This window comes from Penicillium psychrosexuale (genome assembly GCF_028828465.1).
Source record: "Penicillium psychrosexuale strain IBT 29551 chromosome Unknown utg000004l, whole genome shotgun sequence".
NCBI classification, from domain to species: Eukaryota; Fungi; Ascomycota; class Eurotiomycetes; order Eurotiales; family Aspergillaceae; genus Penicillium; species Penicillium psychrosexuale.
Window position 1 is genome coordinate 6,810,888 of NW_026643189.1, and position 20,737 is coordinate 6,831,624.

Consider the following 20,737-nt stretch of genomic DNA (forward strand, 5'->3'; position numbering starts at 1 on the left):
AAGAGCATTATAGAATTACAATAGCCCATCAATGCATCAACGGCTGGTTTCTTCACGAATCTTTCCACACATAATCACATTTTGTCCCAATGGCATCCATTTAACTTCTCGAGGATTCAACGCAGCATTGGGTGCACCCTCTTGATCTTGTTTCGAGTCAGGGCTGACATTCACTCCACCACGGCCCAGGTAGGTGGGAGCAACCGTGACAATAATCGAGTCAATGAAGCTTGTATACTCTGGATTCAACAATTCACTCAGAACCGTACCACCGCCTTCAATCATGACGCTTTTAATGCCCTCCGATGCCAAGGCACGAAAGACGGCTTCCCAGCGTAATCGCCAGTGTTGATTGTATTCTACAATGCGGAGAAAATCTCCACCGTAGCCTTTGAGCATCACTAGTGTCTGAGGGTTGATTTGAGCTCCTGGGGACAACACAACCCATGGAGCTTTGCCTTTTCCTTCAACGGCAGTACGTAACATCCGGCATTCAGGATGAACAGGCCATCGGCCCATAGGATCAATGATCACGGGCCGTGGTTGCCACATTCTCCCCAGGCCTCCAAATCCACCGGCCCCTTCCAGACGGCAGTTCAGACCTGGATTATCTGCAAGAACAGTCCCTACTCCAACAAGAATGGCATCGTGTCGGGAGCGAAGATAATGGGTCATCAATTTGGCCTCCGGTCCCGATAATACCGTCTGCATTCCTGGTTGAAGAGAGATCTTGGAGTCCATCGACGATGCGTACGACAATGTGACATGGGGGAGCTCCCGGCGTTCCGAGTGATTAGGAAGATAAGGATGTAAGAAGTCTAGCGAAAACTGAGGGAAGGATAGTGTGTCCGGGGGCAAAGCTGACGAGATCGAGGTTGGTTTTGTTTGGGGTGACACCTCGTTGACACCATCGGTGCTTTGAGTTTTAACAATACCATGGCCCTTTTGGTATTCGTAGCCCTCGTGTGCGACCAGATTCACCTCTGGGTTTTGTATACGCCACTTGGCGGAGATATTGCGGACGTCTGTCACAGTGAAGAATCGCCCGCCAGCCTCACCAAGCTTATCTGGTTCTTCCTGAAATTTGGTGTAAATGGAAGAAGGGAGATATCCCTTCACAGATTCTTTGCGCGCGTACTCCATTAATCCCGAGTTCCGCTTCACTCGGTCGATGTAGTCGAGGTCATGTGAGTGGATGCTGCAACTTCCCGGCGTTCTCGCGATGGTGACGGTCGAGTATGCGCCTTCAAACCGGACAACCTTGATTTGAAAGTTACAGATGCCTCCCTCTCGGACTCGCTTTTTGCGAGGGCGCTTGCCTTCTGGTAAGGGGCGAGTTTCAGATGTGCGGTGTGTTGGACGCCGTAAACGGCACATGTAATAGTCGGTGGTGCAATGGCCCTCTTTGCTCGCATTTGATCTTTGTTTGACCCATACATTGTCTATAAAAGGCCAATATGTTTCAAATTCTTCGAGACTGATTTCTATCGGGTCCTTGCACTCGAACAGGACCTTGCGTATGCGTGCTAGGTTTGGTGGATTGTTGAAAAGGCTGGGGGTAGCCTTCGCGCCTTGACTCGTTGATACGCTGCTGCTGTGAGCATCTCCTATTGTCGCATTGCGCTGTGTTGACTCGTTCCCGTCACCGTGTAATGCTTGTTTATCAAGGGCACCGGATAAATTGATGGGGGTTGTGGTTTCGGGCAGGTCTTCGTCCGTTGCGTCTCGTGTATCGCAGGCCCGTCCGATCTCTTGATCTGTTCCCAAAACGTCTTTCGCTTGCAAAGAGACTCCGTTGTGCGGGGATCCCGCCTCGCTGCCAGAAGCCTCTACGCTCGAGACGGACACGTTGGAGGCATGGTCCATCCTGGGGAAGCGTGGCAGAATATAGCTATAGCTCCTTATTCCTAGCTATGGCGACGAATGGCCATTTCACTGCGGAGTAGCCCTAAATAGACACACACATATATATATACACGATATAGAGCAAAGTGTCGGAGAACGAGCCTCGGGAAGAACTTAGTGGGGCGGAAACATGAAGGCCCGGAGATGTTACCCACGTTCTGAGGTCGAGTACGGAGTATACATGTAGTATATCAATAGCCACCACCTACATGTAACAGGGAAACATAGTCCACAGATTGATTCGGTCTTAGAAGTCAAATAGAAATCCATTAGAAATAATTGATCATTGCATCTTCGCTTGATTGTATTGTCGGAGACAAATAAGCACAAAATAAGTATTCCAGTATCTCAGTATCTCAAATCACATCTAATATGCCCCGATATCTGCCCCAGCACGAGCCAGAGTCTCATAGACCCGTGGTGGCAATTTGTACTTGACCATTCCCGAGAAGACCATGAGATCCTTGGCCATGACAAGCAAAGTATCCGCCAATCCCTGGCGCACTTCACTGTCGTAAACTCCAAAGGTGCGTTTTTGGCGTTCATAGCCAATACATGTGATGCTCCACATGATGACAGGTCCGATGTTGCGTGAAATGATGGGTGGCAAAGACGAAAAAGCTTGGGCCGTGCTTCGAATGTACGACACGGAGCCCTGAGCTTGCAAGGGGAGAATATTCAAAGCGTTGATAGCCTGTAACGTTCATTAGTAATTCAATCATAAAATAGAACCATAGGTTGGAGACACCTACATCAAGAGCTGGCGCCCATCTGCCGGCTTCAACCTGAGTCTTTGCTTCGATCATACGCAACAGCAACCCACAAGCATCACGGTTGACCTGTCGGATTTGCCCGTAATACATTATGTCTGAATCGTAAAGACTGATCATGTTCTTGGCAAGCACGCCCGGATCATCCACGGTAGTCAAACTGAGGCTGCTCCCGGCTTCCACTGCCTCTGGCTGGCTATCTTGATTCTGGTCGACCCTTGGGCGCAGGGGCTGCAGTTTCGGCATGGCACCCCCTAGTTCAACCGCGATTGCATCTGACAATGCACGGTTGATGATGTCAATGACACGATCGTAGTTCTCTGCCAAGTGGTACAGAAGCACGGCATCCGCGATCAATCCCTTATCATCCGCCACGGCAGCAGCTTGAACCGTAATAGTCTTCAAGAATTCTTGCTGGTCGACCAACTTGATCAAATCGAGACGTTGCTCAATGGCTCCCTTGAGGCGAGTACCGTCCGCCCGAATATCGCCAAGCAATTTGGCAAAGTCCCTGGTTTCTAGAATGAACTCTCGCAAGGCCTCATGGCAGACTGATGCTTGGGACTTGCCCAGAGCGCCTGGAAGATCTGCGTTGAGGCAGATCAGTGTAAAGTAATCGATGGCAGCTTCGACAAATCCAGTGCGGAATTCTCGGGTGTATTGGGTCAAGAGATATCCGAAATTGATCTGGGGGTATTGCTTGACTGTAAAGGAGACTGCAAAGAGAGAAAATTTTAGGTCAGCAAGATCATAATATCATGACAGAAGATAGGCTTACGAATTTCTTCACCAGAGGTGTAAAAGTCGGAAACGCGCAAAAGACCATAATAGGACAGGGCGATGGCAAAGTGAACAGCAGTGACTGGGGCATAGGTGCCGAGATAATGCACAGCCTGCTCAAACATTCCTCCCAATATCTGCAGCAGGAAGTAAGTTCCATAGCCACCGGGTCCCTCATTGCCCTTGATGAAGACTCTTTGGCCAATTTCCTGGATGTCGGTTTGAATATCCTCCAGGCCGAAGACATCACCTGCAACCTCTTCGGCGCGGTCATCCTCTCTTGCAAGGCTGAATTGTAGCCACATCCAGTCCTCGACAGTCTGCTTAACACCATCCAAGCGACGACGGGATAGATCACAGCGGCCAATTATCTTGTAGCACGCCATTCGGTAAGGATCGACTGTATTTTCAGGTGCGTTCCGCGATCGTTGCTGGAACTCGCCATTGATCTTTTGCTGCAAGTCCCTGGGCAGTCTCCGGCTCTGCGCGTAGGTTGTCATGTAGGTCACAAATTTGTGATCTAAAGACCGGAACCCGCTGTCCCGACTCACGTATTCAGCAGCCTCAGTGACAAAACCACATCGAAGAAGGTAGAAGATGAGAATCCAGCAGTAGTCTTGGTTCACCATTTGGAGCTCGGTGCCGTCAGGTGCCAGATCCTTCCTCGCGGCTTGAAGACGGATGTAGGCGCGAATCTTGTTGATCACGGTTGGAATTCCTCCCAATTGTGCTTCCCGTGGGTTTTTCGCAATGGCGGTCTCCACTTCGTCGAAGAATGTGCTCTCAAGGAAACCCCTGGAACCTTCAAGAATCTGCTTCTTGAGTTCTACTGCTTTGAGAGATTTGGACGATTCTTCCAGATAATCTTCGGCATACTGTCGCTCCTTCACTGCTCCGGGCTCCGATGGATTCATGATGTTTGGCTTCTCGTGAACAATTCTTATCAAGGCTTGATATGCGTTGAAGAGTTGCCGAGGTACCTAGAAAATTATTAGCTGGGACAAAGATACAGGTTGCGCGAAATTTTGAAACTTACATCACCACCAGCTTGCACTTCAACATATGAGAACTCGTCGAGTATGGGATAGCATTTTCCCTGAAGCCTGGCGAGGTTCAACTGTTGAACCTTCTCAGCGTAGTGGCCCATCTTCTCACGTTGGAACCTGAGATCAGGCGAGTGAGCCGCAGTTCCCTCCTTCCGCTCAGCTGGATCTTCAAATATTTGACGGCTTGCCAAGCCGACCCCAGGTGTGCCAATCACCGACTTCTCAAGACCGGAACGTCCGAATACGCTTCTGCGGGATGCGGTTGGAGGTCCGTTGGCTGAAGCAGCTCCGGTTTGCTTAGACTGCCGTGTTGACCGTCCAAAGGCACCCTTGGTGGTAGATTTAAGTCCTCCAGCGCCGGCAGCATCCTTCTGGGATAGCCCGAAATGATGGAATATTTTTTGACGTTGGTCTTCCCAGTCCATGTCCACCTTCTCCTCTAGAAAAGCATCGAAGTCCCGCTGAGCTCTGGTGAGACCCTCTGCGATCATGACTTGTCGACCACGTTGCTGGATATTCCGCAAAAATCTTTGGTTGTCTGGGTCAAAGTGGTCCATTTCCCTCGCTGGAGCTGCTAGAGATGCCTGGGGGTCCAGGGACTTGAGGTCGCGCAATGCTTGTCCCGGGGATACGCCAGAAGCTGCGAGAAGATAATGACTATTGATGGTGCCGCAAGGTTAGTCAAGGTCAATAAGAAAACATGCGACAAGATGGTGAAGATGGAACTCACGCTTTGCTGTTCTTGCCGTTTGGGGTATCCTTTTGTCCTGTTGAGCCTAGCTCTCGCGCCTTCCTTCGAATGTCATCCAGGCCTAACTGGAGACTAGGCACGTCTTCGAAGTTGTTGTTTTGAAAGACCGATGACAATGGTCGCTTTTTTCCACGTTCTAATAGGCTGTTGAAAAATGCAGGTTGGGTTGACTGACTCGCAGGTTTTCCCTGGGTCTGCAAGTTGCTAGCTTGTTGTGTCTGGCCCAAGGTCGGGGCTTGAGCGGGCTGTTGCTGGGCCTGAGATCCGAACAGAGACGACGTTTGCGCGCCTTGCGCACCTGGAGCAGAAAATTTTGCGAAAGGACCTGCCGTCTGATTGTTTGCGCCAAACAGGCTGTTTGACTGTGGGGTTGTCGAGGCTCCAAGACCCCCCCCGAAGAGAGAGCCAGTGTTGAAAGCCATGGAGGGTTGGTAGGTGAGAAAGCTTTGAGAAACAAGATCTAAACTAAGATTGCAGAAAAACTATTCTTTGAATTAGTTCACTGTGAGCTGACAATTGAGCAAAAGGATGCTGATCAAAGGGCAAGAAAACTGCATACCTAGGGCTTCGTAACAGTAAAGAATGACCACGATAAGTAGTGAATTTTCTCGGACTTCTGATAGTAAAGAACAGAGCTCTGCTTTTATATGGATAAAAAATAGCCCCGCAATTAAGAGTCAATAGATTGTCAATAGGCAATTGAAGAGGCTGTTTAGGAAGCTCGGTCTAAACAATTGTATTCCGGATCATCGATTGACCGATTGACCGAAATCCTATTGTTCCTTTATTTCTCAATGACCGGAACCATTGAACCCATTGAACCCAATAAAACTCCCATTCAGTCCTCCACTCGATAATAGTGATCCATAGATTGATTCGGAAATATGCCTGTGTTCCAGTCCAAAACCTTTCGTCGGGCAGCTACGGAATCATCGTCCCTCGGCGAACGGCTCGGTGCGTTCTACCGGGCGCGACTGGCTCGACACCCTTTCATTCTCTTCGGACTTCCATTCATGGCCGTTATTGTAGCCGGGTCATTTGCCTTGACGCCTGCTGCTGCCCTACGGTACGAGCGGTATGACCGCAAAGTCAAGCAGCTCAGTCAAGACGAAGCATTTGATCTCGGACTTAAGGGTCCTGACGGGGAAGAGGGAATCAAACGCAACCCACGGAGGAGGATTATAGGCGACGAAAAGGAAGAATACTACGTATGTATTGTTTTATTGTTTAATTAATCCTGACTTTCTTGTCTGACATTTGGACTGAATGCTGATTATCGTATACGCTTGCAGAGACTCATGGCCAAAGACCTCGATCAATGGGAGCAGAAGCGAGTACAGCGATTCAAAGGTGAACCGGATGGAAGGCTGTAACACTTTGAATTTAAATATCCGAGTGCATCCTCGAAGGCGAGGAAAACACGTTTTCCTCGTGACCTCACCTGGCGCATGAGCTCAAGCCTCATCGCTAGGTGTACGTTGCCGTACATTGCTGTGTGGAGATGAAGGAGGAGCTCAGGGGGTGCAGACACTCAATTATCTGGCTGGCCTTCGCGTACGACGTATGCTATGCTCCAATATCCCTACTTAGGTAGCCATTGGAATTGGTCTCGCTCACTTTCTCAGCCTCCCGGAAGTTGTATACAACATACAATGTCTCTGCTTCCCGGATCCTATATACTAGGCCATTGACTGTGGAATTCGGGGAAATATATATTTCCGCCCCTCTCCAGTCTGTTGCCTCACCTTTTCGCTTGTCGTATGGAGGTGAAAACCTGCATGGGTGGGACCACTCCACGGTTGGTTGGTCCCTTGGAGACTTGCGACTAACCGGGAACTGGGATGAGGTCATTGTTAATATTGATTCAACATAATTCAGTTTATGAATACACCGATATACAAAGTATATATTGATCTATAATGAAAGGGGACTTACTCGGCCAGATATAGCTACTACCGGGCTCCCAATTCTCTCTGTAGTGTGAGCTACCTCTATATATATCTATGTATACAGCAATCACTATTTAACTATTCATTTATTGGGAATATATGTACTATATATAGTTAAAATCGACCTACAAAAAAAAAACATACAACTACGTCAGGACTGAAGGTGAACCCGTGATCCCCCACACAATAACGTCATAACTTTTCTTCTCGAAGCCCCCAAATTTCTTCTTCACCCATTTCCTCTCAACTCAGGGCTAGTCCCAGGCGATTATTAATCATGCAATAACACAGATTCCCTCTCTCTGATATCAGACCTGTTCATCCCCCACTATTTGGCATTTTTCGTACCATTGGCCACCGGTTTTCTCCTTTGGCTGGACCCTGGTCTATTCGCTTCTTATTGCCCCTCTTTGTCTCTCGCTACGTCAGTTGCGTATATCGTGAGGTTCTTCCATCTGAAGTTTTGCGTACGCTTCCCTTCACTTTCTATTTGAGGAACAACATCGGTTTCACCTTTGTGTATTGGATGCCATTTATGACCAGCGATTCTCTTCGTTCCTAGGTCTTCAAAGGCCCTGATATCTTGGTCCGAGAGCTTGGGAGCACTTGTCAGTCTCACCCTTGAGCAGCCGCTTGCAATTGTCTGATACGCAACTGCGGGTGTCATTGTCAGGGAGTTTTGAGCTGACTGTGTTTCCTCGGACCAGAAACTGGAGTCGTGGAAGCTAAGCTGCCTGCCATGACAGGCCCAGGACGCTCACCCTCCTCGCCATGGGTACAAAGTGCACAAGGTGGTCATCATGATGGTGGTGTCGCACAGTCTATCCAGTCTACCATGTCCCCACCAACCACGGGCATGATGTCGAGCACGGCTTTTACAGAAAAATCAAGTCCCAACTATTTTGGTATGGCTGTGCAAAACCCCAACAATCAACAGACTTCCAACCCAGGGCTGTCCATGCAAAAGAACTGGGGCACATTACCCCATACGCAACCTCTGCCGAGTCCACAATTACCAGTGTTTTCTCAAGAATCAGTTTCAGCGGGATTGAAGAATCTATTGAAGACCGAGCCTGAAACCAGCCGCATACGCCGAGAATCAGCATTGCATGGATCTTCCTCTCCCCAGACGACTTCGTGGTCAAAGTCCTCACCTTCACATCCGTTGGGAAATTTCTCATTCGCACAACCCAGTGAACTGAGGCTTCCAGCCGGCAAAAACTTAGCGCCTACTCCACAAGGTATGAAAAGTCTTAGATTTGCTTTTTGGTTTTTTTTATGTCTTTGGCCCTATAACTTCCTGATGTGTTCCACTGCCTATCTTTTACAAATTATACAAGACCTAACACTGCTTATTCAGGATTCACTCCCGCTTCATTTCCTTGGGTATCAGCCGAACGCTGCGCCGAACGTCTTGAATCATCTCAGTCAAATACTATGTTATTTGATGTTCGCCCATTTGCTCACTTCAGACAGGCCAATATCAAAGGATCACTCAATTTATGCATTCCTACTACCCTACTCAAGCGTCGATCATTTGATACCCAGAAATTAGAGGGAACTTTCACAGACGACGCCGATAAACAGAATTTCGCTCGTTGGAGAAAGTGTGACGTGATCATTATCTACGATTCTGCCGCAGCGGAGTTGAAGGATGCAGCACCTCTTCTGAACCTTCTCAGTAAATTTCAGGCTGAAGGCTGGAAAGGAGATGGGTTGATCTTACAAAACGGGTTTCGAGGTTTCTCGGGTCGGTTTCCACATTTGATTCAGCAGCCACAGACACGGACGACTGGATCATCCTCTAAACGCCCCTCTCCCATGAGAATCAACCTGCAATCTGTTGCTCCTGTCGTGGGTGGTTGCGCCCTACCAGAATCATCCTCTGCCGTCAATCCATTCTTTGGAAATATTCGACAGAACATGGACCTCCTCGGAGGTGTCGGACAAATTCCTCTGAAGCAGCCCGATCAATTGACCGAGGCAAAGCGACAGCAACTCCCTTCCTGGTTGCGGGGCGCTTCCGATACTAAGGACCAAGGGCACATTGTTTCGAACAAATTCTTGGTTTTGGAGAAAACGGAACTGGAACGCATGAAACAGGCTTTAACATATGAAGGACCTTCAGGTGACACCAATGGTAGCCTCAAGAAATATCGCGTCGCGGGAATAGAAAAAGGCACGAAGAATCGTTACAATGATATTTACCCATTTGATCATTCTCGTGTCCGGCTCGAGGGAATTCCAGCTGGTGCCTGTGATTATGTGAATGCGAACCATATTTCTGCTGAACTTACCAATCGGAAATATATCGCCACTCAGGCTCCCGTTCCTGATACATTTGATGTGAGTAGCAGCCCCTCACAATGCTTGTTATCATATTGCTCACAATATCCAGGACTTTTGGCGCGTGGTGTGGGAGCAAGATGTTAGAGTTCTCGTTTCCCTCACTGCAGAGGTTGAGCGAGGACAGGTGAAATGCCATCGATACTGGGAGTCTGGAAAATATGGACCATTCGAGGTAAAGGCCTATTCGGAAAAACATATCTATATCGAACCCAAGGGCGGACCTATCGACCCCAGAGTTGGCAGTCCCATGCCGTCGACCGAACGGCCTGATGGCACAAACGAAAATCCAGTGATCACCGTGCGAAACTTCAGTATCTGCCATACGTCATTCCCTTTCGAGCCGCTTCGAGATATCACCCAGCTCCAATATCCTTATTGGCCCGATTTCGGAACAACGTCACAGCCTACCCATCTTCTCCGCCTCATTGAGCAATGTAACAAGGTCATTCGTGCCACCAGCAATCCCAGCTTTAGTAGTGAGCAAGCGGAACCAAAGGGTCAGCGGCCGGTACTAGTGCATTGCAGTGCGGGGTGCGGGCGTACGGGGACCTTTTGTACTGTCGATAGTGTCTTGGACATGTTGAAACGGCAACGTGCGCAGGCTGCTGGTGGTGGAGGCCTGGATCAAAATCCTAGCGGATCTTCCGAGTGGATGGGGGATTTCACTCTTGACCTAATTGCAAAGACGGTTGAGGATTTCCGGAGACAAAGACCGAGCATGGTACAGAACCTGAGTCAATATGCACTCTGCTATGAAAGCGTGCTTGAATGGCTCGCTTCTGAGATGGACTAGAACAAGTCCTTGGACTAGCCTTTTTCTTCTTCTTCTTCTTCTTCTTCTTCTTCTTCTTCTTCTTCTTCTTCTTCTTCTTCTTCTTTTCTCTTGCTATGATGACGACCCTGGGATACCCCTTTCTGGCCTTGCATTATTATCAGGGCCATGGTTTTCTTTTGATCTATGTACAATGTCATACAGCTAGTGGTTCTGCATTTTCTGGTGTTTGGGATTGCTTTGGGACAGGGGGAAAAAAATGGACACAGCTAATTTTCTTGCGTCTTGCGCATAAGAGACAATGGTAGCGTCCTAGTCTGATGATATTCAAGAATTGCGCTATTTCAGTTACAATCCACTGCTTTGAAGAAGGCTTATAACCACAGTTCAACAGCCTGACTTTCACATCCTGGGCGACAGAAGTTTATCTTCCAAGCTCTCTGTCGGAGTTGTTTATGTACTATTGTAATGCCCCTAGCATTTGACGGGCCGCTTGCCTTTTCCACTATAACCGATATTCAGGAACATCACTCCGCGATCAGTAATCGCAACCAGCTCGTCCTCATTTCCAGTGAACCGCAATTGAGAGCAAACGGCCTCTAACTGAAGGACAACTGGTCGCAAGTCGATGGCACCTGTAGACGATTCCCACGATGATGGGTAAAACCCGGTGCTGTTCTCTTCAATCAATTCCGACGGATTCAATGCCCAGACATAGAGGGTTTTCCAGTTAGCGACAGCAACACGAGTTCCGCGACGCGAAGTTGCTACCGGAGATCCATGCGAAGTTGTTACTTCCCGGAATCCCCCAAGCTGCGCCACAATCTGCCAGTTTTCAAAGCGCCTTCCGCGGTCGAGATTCAAAACATGGGTACACCGCGGACCAGTGTATGATTCAGACTTGAGTAGACATGCCACAGTCCATTTTTCAACACGGTGGGTGGCAATGCCGAAGGCGAGGTACTGCCAATGACAGTGTTCTCCCCGGTTTATATCGCCGAGCTCATGAGTACCGAAGAATGGTATTCCAATTGAGAATTGAAGCGAGAGGGAAGGCGAAAACTGCACGGTGCATGCATTCTTATTAACATGTGGCTTTGGCCCGCCTGGGGGGCAGGGATGCGATCAAGTCTCTGAAAGGCACCGTATATGTTTTGAGCTCGGTAGTGGTAGAGCAACTGAAAGCCTCGATCATTGAAAGCCAATTTCATTACGGGCCCTAGTCTCCGAGAAGAACGGACATGTGGGTCTTGATCGTTGGAGCTTGTCAGAACGTAAGCCTCAAAACCAGCATCTAGAGATGTCAGAAACCAGTTCTAATATGATATAATGACGAAACGAACAAGTGATTTTACAGGGATTATCTCCCTTACTTCCTTCTGTGATGCCTTCGCTAGAATCGTCTTCATCTTCGTCGCCATCGTCATCGTCATCGTCGTAGAGCTCGGTATAAAGAACCACGTCATGATCAAAGGGGTCGAGCGTGTTTTGCCATGATATTGCAAATTTGTCGTTGGAGACGGACAAAGCCAGTGGCTTATAATCTCGGCATTCGGGAAAGTCATACAATCGAATGGTGTTTGCCCGGGAATTCAAGCGATGGTAGGCCAGGTGAATACTCCCGTTGGGGCAAGACTTGAGGGCATGTTTAACAAATGGGTGGTCTGTATCCAGCTCTTGGTCTAAGAATGGTTTGAATCGGTGAAGGACGTAGACTCCACCGTTTTCACCAAAGGCAGTCTGGATGATTTCGACCTCCCCAAGATCCTGTCCTGGTGATTTCAATTTGACTTCGGTCCGATCCCCATCGGTCATGTCAATCAGATGGACGGTGCTATGTCCTTTGAAGACAAGTAGTACTCGAATGCTGTCTTCTGATGCCTCGATTGTCGATGCATGGTAGTCAATCACTCGATTTTGATACTCATAGGTGGGGTTGGCGTAATGCTCTGCCCCATCTAATTGTTCATACGAGCGTCTCATTAACTCACCAAACAGATGCCTAGTCTGATAAGCTTCAATCCCATCGTTCCAGCCAGGAGTATTATGCAGCTGATGAATGATGACTTCTCGGCTGCTGGAAGCAATCTCATAAAGCCTGTGGCTTGAAAAGGCTGCCTGGAAGTAGGCTGGTGTGTTGCAGCTCCGAAGAACCAGTTGTACCAACTCTGTGGGAAGTTGGAGCAGCATATTTGAGGTAAAATATTGCCCTAAGTCTAAGGTTTAGCATATACTTATAGAGCTTCTGTCAAGGCACAGTGCACAGACTTTTTGTTGCCTCGTGGGTCTAGGTAGCAGCGCCGATTATGGAACAGGCAGAAGGGGAGAAAATGATTAAATGAGGAAAGACAGGAAAGATAGGAAAGACAGAAACCCTTGGAAGACAACAAGGTCGCTAATTCAAGGTATCACTAGCGGTTTCAGCTTTGGGTTTGCCCGTCATACTTCTAAAATATGATATTTTGTCGTTTCTCTCCGCCTTGTATATATATACTAGACTAGTACACAGGCCCCCTGCAGGTCCAACTACGGAGTGTAATATACAAGAATACACGAATTTTTATAATTGGCTTATGATTTCAGCCGAAACTAGCCTTCGCAAGACATGTAGCCAGATAAGTCTATGACTTGGATGGACTTCTAGTTGAAATTGTGTCTCCGCAAATAGCAGGCTGGCCTGTTCAAAAGAATAACGGCCCACAAAGCATAGTTCCATCTAGTTATTATTTCAATATAGGTAATATGATGAAAGACCGAAGCTCACTGTCCTTCTCCGCCACCGCCCGCGGACATGCTGAGGAACATGAGGATTGGAATAACCCACCAGTACCTAGTTTATTAATTAGCGCACGAAAGCAACGATAAAAGTATCTGTAACCTACTTCTGCAAAATAGACTTTTCTTCAGGTTGCTCTGGGTTTTGGCCATCGGGCCCGACAATCACTGGCCTGTTCAGGTGAGGCTGCGTCCCGGATTCGTTCGAGACAAGTTCAATTTGAGGACTAGATGTTGAGCCCTGAGCGCTAGTAGATGCAGACAGGGAGACAGTGTAGACTTCGTTGGTTGGGCCGAGGTGAAGACGAAACGTTGGTTGCTCACTGGCCGTTAAAGAGGACAACGACACGAGACTGCCAACCCATTGCTTTTTGTTTGTGGAGGTTGAAGTGTAGAGACCAACACGCACGAGATTATCGCGCTGGTCATCTTTTGGGGGGTGATATGAGACCACGTCCGATTTCAATGAGGCTGGGTCGTAGGAGATGCGCGCGAGGACGGACGGTTGTGGCGATTCTAAGGGCCAATACAGGATGTCGGTCGAGAAGGAGGCATTGGCGACAGAAATTAGGAGTAACACAGTGCTGAAGATGGTGGATAGGAACCTCATGGCGAAGAAGTGAATTATAGTGAGAAGACAACCTGAGATGTCAACGTTTTGGAGAAGAAAGTCCGAGCTCCAACCCCACGAGTACATAAGCTGTACATAAGCTGTACATAACTATACATGACTATACATAACTAGTTATACAGATGAATCCCTTACGATACTTGCTATATACGTATTCGAAATTCAAAGACTAATAAGATATATATACGACATGTATACATGTAAATGTTCTTGTAAAAACATAACATAAAATAGGTAAATATCGTAATTTTACACTTACTTACTTATATGGTACATGAAGAGTACATCAATCACCGTATAAAATAGCGGGACATTCAAGTATTGGTAAAGTGCTCCGAAGTGCGCAGGTACCGGCTAGCACTGTCCCGTCAGGGCGGCAAATTAATGTGGTCGTAAGTTCTTCTCCTCATAGTTCACCTTCAATTCTCTTAATTCAATATCCACAGATATCAACAGTAAGTCTGCTTCGACCAGTCTATATTCCGTGTTTTGCGACTCGCTAATCTATGGTTAGTAGCAATCTATAGCTCCATAGCTGTCAACTCGAAAGGGAAGAGCTACTACGGCAACATGGCCTCGCGGAAAGCATCCAATGACCCCCGGGAGGATCTGGCAGTTCATGTCGACCACTATATTGGCATTGATGTCGGAACTGGCAGTGCCCGTGCCTGTATCATCGACGACAAAGGTGATATTGTGGGGTTGGCCTCAGAGAATATCGGTCTTTGGCAACCAGAGCACGGTTACTATGTGGGTGCAACTCCAAGGAATTTGGGTGCCAAATCAGTCTTACCTAGCCTCTAGGAACAATCTACCTCCGATATCTGGCGTTGCATTTGTGTCGCTGTTCAGCGCGTTATTAGCCAGCACAATATCAATCCTGACACGGTTCGGGGTATCGGGTTTGACGCCACCTGCTCCTTGTCGGTTTTCTCCAATGATACCGACGAGCCGATCTCCGTAACGGGCCCCAATTTCGACTCGGACCGCAACGTGATCTTGTGGCTGGATCATCGCCCAGTTGAGGAAGCCGCGAAGATCAATGCTACCAACCACAACCTACTCCGCTATGTGGGCGGAAAGATGTCTATTGAAATGGAGATTCCCAAGGTTCTTTGGCTCAAAAACCACATGCCTAAGGAGCTCTTTGGCAGATGCAAGTTTTATGATCTGGGAGATGCTCTTACACACATTGCTACGGGCAATGAGAAGCGAAGCTTCTGCAGCGTAGTCTGCAAGCAGGGATACGTGCCTGTTGGTGTCGATGGGAGTGTCAAGGGATGGCAAGAAGATTTCTTGCAGGACGTTGGCCTGGGTGACTTGACCGAAGATAACTTCAAGCGTATGGGCGGAGTCGACGGGGTGGTGAGCCTTTCCCTAAATGACGATGGCGCAGTTTACTGACTTTTGGTGCCACACAGAATGGTGATTATTTAAGTGCCGGTGAATTGGTTGGCACTCTCTGCGATAGGGCTGCAGCCGAATTAGGCCTGCCGGCTGGTATTGCCATTGGCAGTAGTGTTATCGACGCCTACGCTGGCTGGATCGGTACCGTCGGATCCAAATTCGACATGGACCCAGGCCAATCTAGCGCAGATGTCCCTAAACTTGATATATCGGAGGCCTTCTCTCGCCTCGCAGCTGTCGCGGGAACCTCGACATGTCACCTTGCCATGTCACCAGACCCGGTTTTTGTTGATGGTGTCTGGGGACCATATCGGGATACCATTCTTCCCGGATACTGGATGGCCGAGGGTGGCCAATCTGCCACAGGAGAATTGCTCAAGCATGTAATTGAGACTCACCCGGCATTCAACCAGGCTATTTCGATTGCCGAGTCATCCCATGCCAACATCTACGACTACCTGGATAAGCATCTCAAGGAGATGGCACAAGCCCGAGGAGCCCCATGTGTATCCTATCTCGGACGCCACTTCTTCTTCTATGGTGCGTTTGTCTTCATTGTTAGCATTGTTTAGGTTCTGGCTGATTTCGTTGATGAATTGGGGTTTAGGTGACCTATGGGGAAACAGATCTCCCCTTGGCGATCCTAACATGACTGGATCCATCTTTGGCCTAACCAGTGACAAATCTGTGGATGGCCTTGCCATTTACTACTACGCCACCATGGAGTTCATTGCGCTGCAAACTAAGCAGATTGTAGAAACAATGAACAAGGCAGGTCACCACATCACCTCTGTGTTCATGTCGGGCTCACAATGCCAGAATGACATCCTGGTCAACCTCATCGCATCTGCCTGCGATATGCCTGTGCTGATTCCCGAGTACATCCATGCTGCGGTATGCCACGGCGCTGCTATGCTCGGCGCCAAGGCCGCCAGCGCTGATTCCCAGGGCAGAACCCTTGATCTGTGGGATATCATGAATCGGATGAGTAAGCGTTGCAAGCAGGTGTTGCCGACAGAGGATAAGAACGAGAAAGCCTTGCTCGGCGTGAAGTATGAGGTCTTTCTAGAACAGTGCTGGAAGCAACGAAAATACCGTGGGATGGTGGATGACGCCGTGGGGGCCTGGAAGTCCAAGTCCACCTAATTTGATATCACGATCACGTCGGTTACTCTCTTTTCTTCAGTCACAAAAACGAGAAGACATGGATACTGGAGTGTTGGTTCACGATTTACAAATCGGGTATACTTGGCATCAGTCATTACCGCATAATAAAAAGTATGACAATTTCGAAATCATAACATAATTATTGCAAAATCATGCCCAATGCATCGAGCTAGAGAGCCTAGGTCACGAGGAAAGTCAAGAACATGAGTCACACACTCCATATAAACGTCAAGCATATAAACAAAATCCCGAAAAAACATTAATTCAGACAAGCCAATGAATGCCTTGTGCTGAAAAGCAACTATCACTATGCAATATGTGCACTTTGTCTAGTAGGCCACCCCGCCTCTTGTTCGGCCAACAGTGTAGAACTTGTTGGAACTACTGGTACCGCTTATGGCTAGGGTATCAAAGCGATCCACGCCCATACTGTCCATATTCACATAGCCTGACATATGGAAGCCAAGCACAACGACGAGGTAGGTGAGTACAAGGATGGATCCCTTAAAGTAGTTGCTCTTTCCTTCGCCGTATACATGCGAGAGAAGGAAGACGCACATAATAACGGTAATCATATCCCACTGCGGGAATATCAGGCTGTTGAAATATTTTGTTAGCCACAACATTTCGATTGGAGACATAATGAAAAAAAAAAAAAAAAAGAAAACGAAAAAGCTATCTTACTTGAATGAATGGCTGACAAGCTCAGATGGGTCTAGCGAGCGGCCATAAAAAGCGCTGAAGAATACCACAGCAGGAATCTGCAATAGACAGACCTGTAGTGCATAGGCAGACCCAATTTCCATAGATAACGCAATGTTTCCGTTCATGGCAAATGAGATGGCGTTCTGTTAGGTGTGTTAGCTAAGAATATCAAATGCAAAATCACCTCAGATAGGGCCTTCAATGACCAACGTACTAGGAACTCCGTCGTATTTGGCACCAACGCGAAAAGAGTAATGCCGAGGAATTTCTCATCAATATCCACGCTCTCTAGCACAACATCAACCGTGTTGACAAGAATTTCAGCAATCACTGCATAGAGGACAGTTGCCCCAAGAAGAATGACGGAGCTTTTGACTTTGCTCCAATTAGGTGCATCATGTCCTCCGCTAGAATGAGTGGGCTCCACACTCAACCCGAGATCTTCAAGCTCTTCCCCAGGTGTATTTCGTGATCGCTCCGGAGCAGGGCGGCTAGATTGACGAACAGAGGCTTGATGGTGTTGAACATTGGGCTTGCGACTTCGAGCCGTATCCCGAGCAGCCATTGTTGCTGCTGTTGCTGCTACTTCGGTGAACTGGCGTACTAGACGCTCGTTGTCTTCTTGGGCCATATTACGGACAAACTTTGGCACATGGTAACCGTCCTCGCCGCTAGGATTGGGGGGCACCAAGTGTGGGAAATTGCTCCTGAGGTCTGCGGCTTCACTTCCAGCCCCTTCCCAATTGCCAGAGTCATTGTCCTCCAAGCCAAGATGCTTCAATGACTGGCCTAAGATTCGCTTATACAGCTGAGTTTCACGGATCGAATCTTTGGACCCAGAAGCGGCACCAGAGGCTTCGGGCTGGCCATTTGGGAACATGTGCCGTGGCTCGTAGAATGATTCTTGGGCAGATTGGGTGGCATGGGCATGGGCATGGGGATGGGGATTCTTTTTTCTTCCATCTCTGATGCCCAGATAAGAGCAGCGTGGGTCCTAAGAGTAAACCATAGGCCGATGCCGTATGAAAGGAACAAGAAAACAGCGGCGATCCATGCATATGGCTGTACCGCTTTTTGAAAGAATTGATCATCGACAGCCGCTGTTTGTGAGAAATAGCAGCGCCGGCAATCTCGAGTCTCTGGATCGAGGGAACTGACACACGAGTGGCAGTTCAGCTCATGCTATGCACCAGTCAACTTAGGCTCGTTTGCAAAGGAAGGTGAAACTTACACTACCATAAACCTGATAGAAGAGGGTGGGACCAAAGGCAGCAATGACCGCAAACAACAACATCGTCGAGGTCACACCAGCTGATTTCACATTGAACCGTTGGGTCTTGCGTTTGAGTGCACCAAAGCACATGGACAAACCAGGGAGAAATAAAATGCCGACAAAGATACTGCCGATGATACTTCCCTCGACAAGCTGAGCCTTGCCCTCAGTCAAAGCGACACAGTAGAGATATACTTCTACGATAGTTGAGAAGAAAGCATTGATGGCAGCACCTAAGCCCATAGAAGATTGAGCGGAGATCGAGGCGACGGCTTGTCCAATGAAATAGGCCAGAGGAATAATGGAGAGCAACGCGAGAGGGAAGATCAAGGCCGGATGTGTGAGCCAGTTCTGCAAGCCTAAGAATTTGCCCAAAACATGGTAGTCGAAAATCACAAACACAACCACGCCAAGAAGATTGATCAAAAAGATGTTCGTTCCATCGAGAGTGTACTTCCAGTACCTCGTTCCAGCAGCTCTGTAGGTACAAAGAAGTATGGAAGACGAAGATGTGGTTGTGCTCGATCTAGCATATCTGGAATCGGAATGGAAGGACAGTGCTAGCGGATGTCTGCGCAAATGGCTCACAAGTGTAATCGTTATACGACCCATGGGAATCCAAAACACCAAGAGCCAGCAGACGAGCGATACCATAAGCATCAGCGGACCGACTAGGAAATAGAAGAACACGAAGAACACGACGCGACCCAAGGTCCATTCGCCCCGCCCAAAGAGGCGACGCTTGGATTGAGCGAGCTGAGAAGACTCTTCGCGTTGTCCACGCCGGGGTCGCCCGAGCAGGCTGTCTTGTTCACCGGCTGAATCGACGCTGTTTCTTCGTCTACCGACCAGGGACCGATCTCTGCGAGGGCCGAAGAAAAGACGGCCATGTTCCAGGTCGCCATTCTGCCATTGTTCATATTCGCTGATACTGCGTCCCTCGCCTTCATCTTCCTCGGCATAATTCTCCTCGGTCTCCAGAAGAACATATGATCCGAACGGGTATAACAGATATCGTGAAAGACCTGCAAATACTCTTCCGTATGCCACAGCACTGAATGAGTAGGAAAAAAAAAAGCAAGCAACTGCGGCTAACAGAGCGAAAAGGGCAAGCCACCATCCAAAAAACAAAGACCATAGTAGATTGGTCAAAAAAAGCATGGGACTGACATAGCCTCCTGGAGATGAGTGGATATCACCCTCGGCCGTTTTCTCTACAGAACGGCTTTTCTTGTACAACGCAGGCTTCCAGAGTCTGATACCAAACGGGTGTGTTTGGTTGATGGCCTGTTGACGGTCTTTGAGTGTGAAGCTCTCAGCATCGCTGGCTGCGTCTTCGTCGTCTTCTATTCCACCCTCCTCCTCACCGTCCTCACTCTCCCCTCCGCTGGTATGTCCGGTTTGTTTCAACGAAGGAAACTCTTCTTCGTAATCCAAACCTGCTTCAGGCAAGGCCGTTTCGTCTGCGTTGTAACCCTCCGAATCGGCTCTTGCCAAGGGTCTGGGACGAGCACTGGGACGTCGTCTCAAGGTCGAGCTTTGCGTTCGTAGTGGGCGAATCCTGGGGGATTGTTGCGGGTTCGCGCCTTGCTTCATCGTCATATATTGCTTGACCTCATTGACATCATCATCTATCGAGAACCCTTGCCCCCTGTGGGGGATTGGACGTTTGGAAGACATGCGACGCGATACCGAGGGTTTTCGGGGCTTATCAGGGACAGTAGAAGATTGAGTCGTGAATGCGCGAGTCGAACTCTCGTCTTGGCCGTCATCATGTAGTTCAGGATTGGTCGCCTCGGGGGAGGATGGATCGAGTGTACCTGCAATTTTGGATCAACCCAAGCCGTCATTGTCGTAGGTTACACCAAAGGCAAGCTTACCGTATGTTCTCCGCGCGGAGGCAGAGGATCTGATTGGAGGAACAGCTTCAGAAGTTGGTGTTTCCATTCCCGCCGTCGCAGATGGCTGCGTGGACTCGGGAGAGCCAGGGTTTCCTTTATCGCCAGCCATGACCCAGTGATTTGACAAGCACACAGTAAACCTTGGAAGCACAAGAAACGAGTAAGAGAGATAAATTCAAAAAGACACGGGGTCTCCTCTCTCTTTTATGCTGTCTTTGTTATCCCCAGAGAAAGAGACAGAAAAAAGTCAAAGCGATAAGACCGGAAGTCCCAGTGACATTATTGAACCAAAGAGATCTAGGTGAAACGCAGAAATCGAGAATGTCAATGAAAGCTTCATTAGAGATGCATATAAGTCATTGCAGTATCAGGTAGGACGAAACTCGTGGAAAAGAGTATGCCGAAGGGGAGAAATGGCTCTTTGACCGTTGCCTTCTCTTGCAGATGACCCGGTCATCAGCCCACCTAAGCAGCTCCAAGGCTTGACCGCCCAATAAGATCCATAGCTGACTCATTGGGCGGGGAGCTCCCGAAGTCTCATCCATGGAAACAAAGC

At 48.5% G+C, this 20,737-nt stretch overlaps 8 protein-coding genes across 8 annotated transcripts; 3 read left to right on the plus strand and 5 right to left on the minus strand.

The window, feature by feature from the left end:
* Window positions 1-36: 36 nt before the first annotated feature.
* On the minus strand, window positions 37-1,866 carry N7518_008416 (RibD family protein; the record flags this gene model as incomplete). The annotated part of the gene is made up of 1 exon (XM_057189343.1): window positions 37-1,866. The coding sequence occupies one exon, from the start codon at window positions 1,864-1,866 to the stop codon at window positions 37-39; it is 1,830 nt and encodes a 609-aa protein (XP_057041046.1).
* Window positions 1,867-2,272: 406 nt separating this feature from the next.
* Window positions 2,273-5,674, minus strand: nic96 (linker nucleoporin NIC96; the record flags this gene model as incomplete). The annotated part of the gene is made up of 5 exons (XM_057189344.1): window positions 2,273-2,599; window positions 2,658-3,391; window positions 3,454-4,435; window positions 4,492-5,158; window positions 5,232-5,674. The coding sequence occupies 5 exons, from the start codon at window positions 5,672-5,674 to the stop codon at window positions 2,273-2,275; spliced, it is 3,153 nt and encodes a 1,050-aa protein (XP_057041047.1).
* Window positions 5,675-6,136: 462 nt separating this feature from the next.
* Window positions 6,137-6,625, plus strand: N7518_008418 (cytochrome c oxidase assembly protein COX16; the record flags this gene model as incomplete). The annotated part of the gene is made up of 2 exons (XM_057189345.1): window positions 6,137-6,460; window positions 6,545-6,625. The coding sequence occupies 2 exons, from the start codon at window positions 6,137-6,139 to the stop codon at window positions 6,623-6,625; spliced, it is 405 nt and encodes a 134-aa protein (XP_057041048.1).
* Window positions 6,626-7,940: 1,315 nt separating this feature from the next.
* ptpA (uncharacterized protein) lies at window positions 7,941-10,343 on the plus strand (the record flags this gene model as incomplete). Its single annotated transcript, XM_057189346.1, has 3 exons — window positions 7,941-8,442; window positions 8,562-9,547; window positions 9,600-10,343. The coding sequence occupies 3 exons, from the start codon at window positions 7,941-7,943 to the stop codon at window positions 10,341-10,343; spliced, it is 2,232 nt and encodes a 743-aa protein (XP_057041049.1).
* A 453-nt stretch (window positions 10,344-10,796) lies between these two features.
* Window positions 10,797-12,512, minus strand: N7518_008420 (F-box domain protein; the record flags this gene model as incomplete). Its single annotated transcript, XM_057189347.1, has 3 exons — window positions 10,797-11,384; window positions 11,564-11,616; window positions 11,696-12,512. 3 exons carry the CDS (start codon window positions 12,510-12,512, stop codon window positions 10,797-10,799), a joined length of 1,458 nt encoding a protein of 485 aa, XP_057041050.1.
* A 570-nt stretch (window positions 12,513-13,082) lies between these two features.
* N7518_008421 (uncharacterized protein) lies at window positions 13,083-13,707 on the minus strand (the record flags this gene model as incomplete). Its single annotated transcript, XM_057189348.1, has 2 exons — window positions 13,083-13,152; window positions 13,205-13,707. 2 exons carry the CDS (start codon window positions 13,705-13,707, stop codon window positions 13,083-13,085), a joined length of 573 nt encoding a protein of 190 aa, XP_057041051.1.
* A 591-nt stretch (window positions 13,708-14,298) lies between these two features.
* N7518_008422 (FGGY-family carbohydrate kinase) lies at window positions 14,299-16,281 on the plus strand (the record flags this gene model as incomplete). The annotated part of the gene is made up of 4 exons (XM_057189349.1): window positions 14,299-14,478; window positions 14,533-15,093; window positions 15,150-15,675; window positions 15,743-16,281. 4 exons carry the CDS (start codon window positions 14,299-14,301, stop codon window positions 16,279-16,281), a joined length of 1,806 nt encoding a protein of 601 aa, XP_057041052.1.
* A 350-nt stretch (window positions 16,282-16,631) lies between these two features.
* Window positions 16,632-20,290, minus strand: N7518_008423 (calcium/hydrogen antiporter; the record flags this gene model as incomplete). The annotated part of the gene is given in 6 exon segments (XM_057189350.1): window positions 16,632-16,899; window positions 16,987-17,150; window positions 17,222-17,815; window positions 17,827-18,189; window positions 18,239-20,100; window positions 20,161-20,290. 6 exon segments carry the CDS (start codon window positions 20,288-20,290, stop codon window positions 16,632-16,634), a joined length of 3,381 nt encoding a protein of 1,126 aa, XP_057041053.1.
* Between the last annotated feature and the right edge of the window lie 447 nt (window positions 20,291-20,737).